The sequence below is a fragment of the Protobothrops mucrosquamatus genome, unplaced genomic scaffold, assembly GCF_001527695.2.
Source record: "Protobothrops mucrosquamatus isolate PMUCROS unplaced genomic scaffold, P.Mucros_1.0 scaffold2357, whole genome shotgun sequence".
In the NCBI taxonomy this organism is placed as follows: Eukaryota; Metazoa; Chordata; class Lepidosauria; order Squamata; family Viperidae; genus Protobothrops; species Protobothrops mucrosquamatus.
The window spans coordinates 23,511-29,817 of NW_015388435.1; the positions used below are offsets into that span (position 1 = coordinate 23,511).

General features: G+C 51.4%; 1 protein-coding gene across 1 annotated transcript in view; it reads left to right on the forward strand.

Moving 5' to 3' along the window:
- The first annotated feature begins 427 nt into the window (after positions 1–427).
- Positions 428–6,307, forward strand: part of LOC107295479 (delta(3,5)-Delta(2,4)-dienoyl-CoA isomerase, mitochondrial) — a 9,392-nt gene continuing 3,512 nt past the window's right edge. The window contains exons 1-5 of the mRNA XM_015824794.1: positions 428–446; positions 2,770–2,962; positions 4,321–4,409; positions 5,126–5,250; positions 5,331–5,379. Of these exons, the coding sequence (XP_015680280.1) occupies positions 2,811–2,962; positions 4,321–4,409; positions 5,126–5,250; positions 5,331–5,379 (415 nt within the window). The 5' untranslated portion in view covers positions 428–446; positions 2,770–2,810. The remainder of the gene's footprint in view (positions 447–2,769; positions 2,963–4,320; positions 4,410–5,125; positions 5,251–5,330; positions 5,380–6,307) is intronic.

The following is a 6,307-nucleotide window of genomic DNA, read 5'->3' on the forward strand; positions in this document are numbered from 1 at the left end:
TTCCCCAACCGACCCTCTGAGCTGGGGAATTCTGGGAGTTGACCATGCACCTTAATAAAATCGCTAAAAGGTTAGAAGGGGGCGTCTGTGCCCCTTTTTCCTTTTTTTCTTTTCGAGATGGACTACAACTCCCAGCAGCCCCCTCGCCAGCCACGCTGGGCGGAGTCTGCGTCGGGACGTTCCCTCGCGCGTCAATCCCGGCTTTCCCGTTCCGGCCAGGAGGGGGCGGCCGAGGGCGGCGCCTTGCTCGTCCGGCTATAGAGGCGGAGAGCGGAAGTGGCGTCTCCCTCCGGAGAGGCGGCGGATGGAGCGAAGGGCGGAACCCGTCTAGCCCGGCCACTCGCTGGTAGGTCTGCAGTTTTGCCCCGGTCTGCGGGAGGAGAGCGGTGGGTCCATGGCGGCGGTGTCGGCAGCGTCGGGGGTCCTCGGGGGGCTGCTTCGGAGGCGTGAGTGGGCTCTCTCCCCCCAGTCCCTCCCCGCCCGTTCCCTCCGCTTTCAGCCCCCGGCGTCCCAGTGGCCCCCCTGCTTCTCTTGCTGACCTCCCCCCTGACCCCTCCCTGGCCACGGCAGCTCCCCCCCTCCTAACCCCCCCGAGGCCTTGGACCTCAGTGCCCATCATCCTCAGCCGGCTGGGGAGAAGCGAGCTTGCTCTGGACGAGGCAGGGGGCCCTGCAGAGCTGGCCAGCGGTTGGGGGGGGGAAGCAGATTGCCCCCCTCCCTCCCTCCCCGCCTCGCAGCCCTTCAGCTTTTAGAGGAGGGGGCAGTGGGGGTCTCTCCCCGTCCATTGCTTTTTATGCAGGCCATCTTGGCTTGCTCGCTTTTGCCCTCCCCTCCCCCAAATCCCCAGCAGGGGTCTGTCTATGAGCCCCCCCCCCCCCACGAAGTCCTCCTCTCTGCTTGCTGTTTGCCTCGCCTCTGAATTGCAGGTTGCCTGGAGCTGCTGCCCCATCTTGCTTTCCCTGCTGGCTGCCTCCATTCCTGCCCTGTCCTGTTCTTCCCACCTGCATTTCTCTCTCTCTCTCTCTCTTTTTTGCATTCTGTGCATGCAACCTGCAGCCTTCTCTGCTAATCTCTTTGCCTGTGGGTGGAATTGCAAAACTGGGACAGGCCAGGTGGGATGTTTTCCCAGGAATGTGCAACCTTTGGACGTTTTCCCAGGAATGCGCAACCTTTGGACGTCTGGTGCCTGTGAACAGGAGGGGGGGCAGGGAATGCAAGTAGGTGGGCTCAGGAGCGGTGAGGACCTCCCTTCCCTGGATCTCGTCCTTGGCCAGAAACTCTCTTGTTCTGTAGAGAGAAGCCATTTTGTTCTCAGCAAGGGAGCAAAACCATCTCTTGTGCAGGAACTTTGGAGTTAAGCTGAAGAAATCTTTGGTTTCTAGGCATGAAGTTGGCCCACCTCTCCTTTGGGGTGGTTTCGACCACAGCTATACAGTTTCCCCTCATTTTCTTGTGGAAAACTGAAAGGACTTTTACGAATTCCAGAGGGTTTTAGCAGAGAGATTTATTGCGCCAGGTTCAGAAGCAATAGAGGCAAGCAATTCTGAACCCTGAGGGCGGGTTCAAACTTCAGTTTTATACTTTCCTTTTCTCAGGAACAAAGGAATACACATTGAAATACACATTGTAATACATTAGGTTCGTTTCTCACGGGTATACAATGGAGGGTTTGCTTCATACGTTGTATCCATGTGCAATGCGCATTAGGTTAGTCGCATATTACTGACACAGAATTTTCCTAGTGATTATGCATTATTCCTGACACATCATTATTCTAGTAGTTATACAGACAAATCATTATTTTAGTAATTGTTCATTATTCCACATTAATTTGAGGTAGATCTAGCTACTGGAAGGAAAAGGAGGGGTGACTTGAGGAGCAGGAAGGTATGGAGGAGGAGCAGGAAGGTATGGAGGAGCAGGAAGGTATGGAGGAGCAGGAAGGTATGCTCCTGTTGAGAGAAGCCAAAACTTTGGGATTCTTGAAATCTCCCAGGGATTTTCTGTGGCTGAGCAGAGAGAAGAGGGGCCTGGCTAAAACCAAGACGTAGGGGGAGGAAGGGGGCTTTGTATGACCATGACATAAGTCAGGCCTCCAACTCTTCAGAGTTTCAGCCCCACTGGAGTCACCAGGGAGTTCGTTTATTGGTTTGTGATACCATTAGAGCATTGCTTCTCACCTTTGGCAGCTATAAGACGCCAAACCTCTAAATCCGTGTTTCTCAATGTTGGCAATCTTAAAGTTGCCAAGGTTGAGAAAGAGAGTTTTAGAGATTGCCCAAGTCCTAATGATCCCAAGTGGCGAATAATAACCAGTGGAAAAGAAGTCACGAGTCTCCCAGGGACAAATATATAAAGGAAACACCTGTCCATTCGAGGCTCAACCGTCATCCTGCCCCAGAGCCTGGGAGGAGAGTCGTGTCTCCTCTGGATCCCTGGGAGAGGCCTTTCGGAGGTCCCACTAGATCAGAGGTGGGGAACTGCGGCCCTTTTATGACTTGTGGACTTCAACTCCCAGAATTCATGGCTCAGCCAGGAAACTTCTCCCTTTCCCCTCAGCATGGCTGGCTCAGGAATTCTGGGAGTTGAAGTCCACAAGTCATAAAAGGGCCATGATTTCCCCACTTCTGCAGTTGATGACACTGTTAAGTGGGCAGCCAAAACTCTGCCTGACCCCTACCTTTCTGCCTGCATGCATGGAGTTTGCCCCTGAGGACAGGTGGATAGAGCTTTGACCACTGCTGCTAACCGTCCCGTTTTCCCTCCCAGATCTCTCCGTTCGTCTTGTTTCCTGTTGCGGCTTCAGGATCATGGCGTCCAAGCAACAGCAGTCGTCACAGCAACAGCCCAATGCCTTGCCCACCTACGAGACCTTGAAGTTGGAACGGGTCCGAGATAAAGTGCTGCACGTGGAGCTCAACCGTCCTGAGAAAAGGAATGCCATGAATATCGCCTTTTGGAGGTAACAGGAAATCAGATTTCTTTTCCGCTAGGGATGGAAGTCGGAGGGAGGCCGGGGATGCGCGACAGGAAACGCCTCGGGACATCTGGCTGGGCTTTTAACCTGCAATCCTTATCATGTGGACCATCACTTAGATATGAGCCAGCCGTGTGCTGCAGCTGCCAAAAAAGCCAACACAGTCCTAGGCTGCATTAACAGAGGGATGGAATCAAGATCACGTGAAGTGTTAATACCACTTTACAAGGCCTTGGTAAGGCCACACTTGGAATACTGCATCCAGTTTGGGTCACTGCGATGTAAAGAGGTTGAGACTCTGGAAAGAGTACGGAGAAGAGCAACAAAGATGATCAGGGGACTGGAGGCTAAAACATATAAGGAGCGGCTGCTGAAATTGGTTGTCTAGTTTAATGAAGAGAAGGACGAGGGGGGACATGATAGCAGTGTTCCAATATCTCAGGGGCTGCCCCCAAAGAAGAGGGAGTCAAGCTATTCTCCAAAGCGCCTGAAGGCAGGACAAGAAGCAACGGATGGAAACTAACCAAAGAGAGAAGCAACCTAGAACTAAGGAGAAACTTCCTGACAGAACAATTAACCAGTGGAACAACCTGCCTCCAGAAGTTGTGAATGCTCAGACACTGGAAGTATTCAAGAAGAGACTGGACAGCCATTTGTCCGAAATGGTATAGGGTTTCCTATCTGAGCAGGGGGTTGGACTGGATGACCTCCAAGGTCCCTTCCAACTTTTATTATTATTATTATTATTATCATCATCATCATTATCATGTTCCGAATAACCAAACCTTTTTTATGAGGCTTCATCGGGGCAGACTAAGGCAGGCATGCTCTGCCCTATCGGCTCTGGGCCTTCCACATCACAGGAAAATGCCTTCAGTCACTACACTGTTTCAAGTGTACAGGTAGTCCTCAACTTACAACAGTTGATTTAGTGACCAGAGTTACAAGGGCACTGAAAAAAGTGGCTTACGGCCATTTTTCACCCTTGTGGCCATTGCAGCATCCCCCACAGTCAACGTGATTTACACTTGGATGTTTGCAACTGGTTCACATTTATGACGGTCGCAGTGTCCCCCGGGGTCCTGGGGTCCCCTTTGGCAACCTCCTGAAAAAGCAAAGTCAACAGGGGAAGCCAGATTCACTTAGCGACGGTGTTTCCCATTTAACAACTGCAGCGATTCCCTTAACAAATGTGGCAAGAAAAACCTAAGATGGGGCAAAACTCAACAGATTTCTCACGTAGCAACATCGACGTTGTGGTCGTGAGTCAAGGACTGCCTGTTATTTGTGAAAAATCTAAGCCTAGCAGAGCAGGTCTCCAGTGTGGTCTTCTCTTGTCATAGGGAGATGGTCGAGTGCTTCAACAAGATTGCCGAGGATTCCGAATGTCACGCAGTGGTGATCTCGGGTGCTGGGAAAATGTTCACTGCAGGTAGGGAGGACTGAGGCATCGTGGCCGAGAGAGTCCTTCTCCCCTCTAGATCGAGAAAATCTAGCAAGGAGCCACCTGGGGTGCACCTCTTGGGATCTTAGATGGGAGTTCAGATCAGACTTTCAGCGCTGTCAGAATTCAGTGTATACAATTTTACGCAATCACGCCAAGCCTCCTTTGGCTTAGTTTGTACCGCAAATCGTGCTTCGGGTGGGTTTGCAGGGACGCTTTTCAAAGTTTAAAGAGTACATGTTGAGAAGGGAGCCCTGAATTTTAAGGAGAAATAGGAGTACTTTAATACCGGCAAGATACAGTCACAATTTTGTTTGCGCTGCTGAGAGGGAACCAATAAGAGGCAAAATTTGGTCCCCACAGTTTTGGAGAAACCTCTAGGTCCCAGGGTTTGTAGCCTTGTTTTCAGAAGTTGCGGCATGCATTTAACAGTTAAATAAAGTAACCCATTGTGGCTTAGTTAGCTGAGGGCCTCCAGGCTTAGAGTGACCGGGTGGGTGTTAAATGGCTGAGCTGGGGGGCCAGAAGCACTCCTGCTGTTCTCCATTCCTGACCTCCTATAGCAGGAGTGTCAAACTGCCGGCCTGCAGGCCGGACGCGTCATCCAGAAGCTGCGCCCACCCCATTGCCAGCAATGGCAAAACCGTCCCAATACGTTGCACGACATCACGTGACGTTGCGAGTTTGACATGTCTGTCCCACAGGCATTGACCTCATGGAGCTGGGCAGCATTTTCGTGATGGCACAAGGTGATGACATGGCTCGGAAGGCTTGGAACATCCGCAAGAAGATCCAGGAATACCAAGAGTCCTTCACGGTCCTGGAGAAGGTGCCTGGGTTGAGGGACTCGGGTTGGCAGGTGGGCCAGGAAACCCCTTCCTCCCACTTAACAGGATCTCTGCTTTTCAGTGTCCCAAGCCCGTCATTGTGGCCGTTCACGGGGCCTGCATCGGAGGAGGTGAGCCCCACAAGTCACGCGTGTCTGAACCTGTAACTTCACGTGCCTCCAGTTCCTGGAACTGGTTGCACGAGCCGGCTGTGGAAACGGCAAAACTCCAAATTCTGCACCTGTTGAATTACAGAAGCTAAACAGTACGATCTTGCTTTGCTTGCTAAGGCTCCAAGTCTTTTGGATGAAACTGGCTCCATTACTCAAGTGTTTCTTAACCGTGGCAGTTTAAAGAGGTGTGGATTCAAATTCTGGGACTTGAAGCCCACGTATCTTAAAAGTTGCCAAGGTTGAGAAACGCTGCTAGAACTGCATAACTTAGTTTATAAAGCTGCATCTCATGATCTCTTTGCTGAGGGGCCAGGCCAACACTAGGAGTGCTGTGCGATTTCCGTGTCAGCCTGGCTGGAAATCTGCTCTCATCTAGTCTATGAGTAAAAATGGAATTCTGGAAGGAAAAGGGTTTTTTTTATTTTTTTGGCTGATGTACCAATGTTGTTGGTTTTTGAGAGGCATTTTTTTTTCTGCTCATGAAAGAAAGGAATGCTGTTTCTTAAGATACCCCCTACCTAGTCATGGATCTCGGCTGTTTAACAGCCGTTTTCAAAAAGGCGAGTGCCCTGTAACTCGGGGCCCTTTTGATGCTGCAGCACTATGGGCTAGTGCAGGGGTAGGCAACCTTGGCTCTTTTATGACTCGTGGACTTCAACTCCCAGAATTCCTGAGCCAGCTTGGCTGGCTCAGGAATTCTGGGAGTTGAAGTCCACGAGTCATAAAAGAGCCAAGGTTGCCTACCCCTGGGCTAGTGAGTCTTCTTCTGGGCTGTTGCCACACTTGACTCCCTGGGGGTGGCCAGAGAATGGGTGACACAGGACCTTCCTTGGAACTGGGCTGGGTGGGCCCTGAGATAGGAGCTTGGCCACTTTAAACTGTTGTG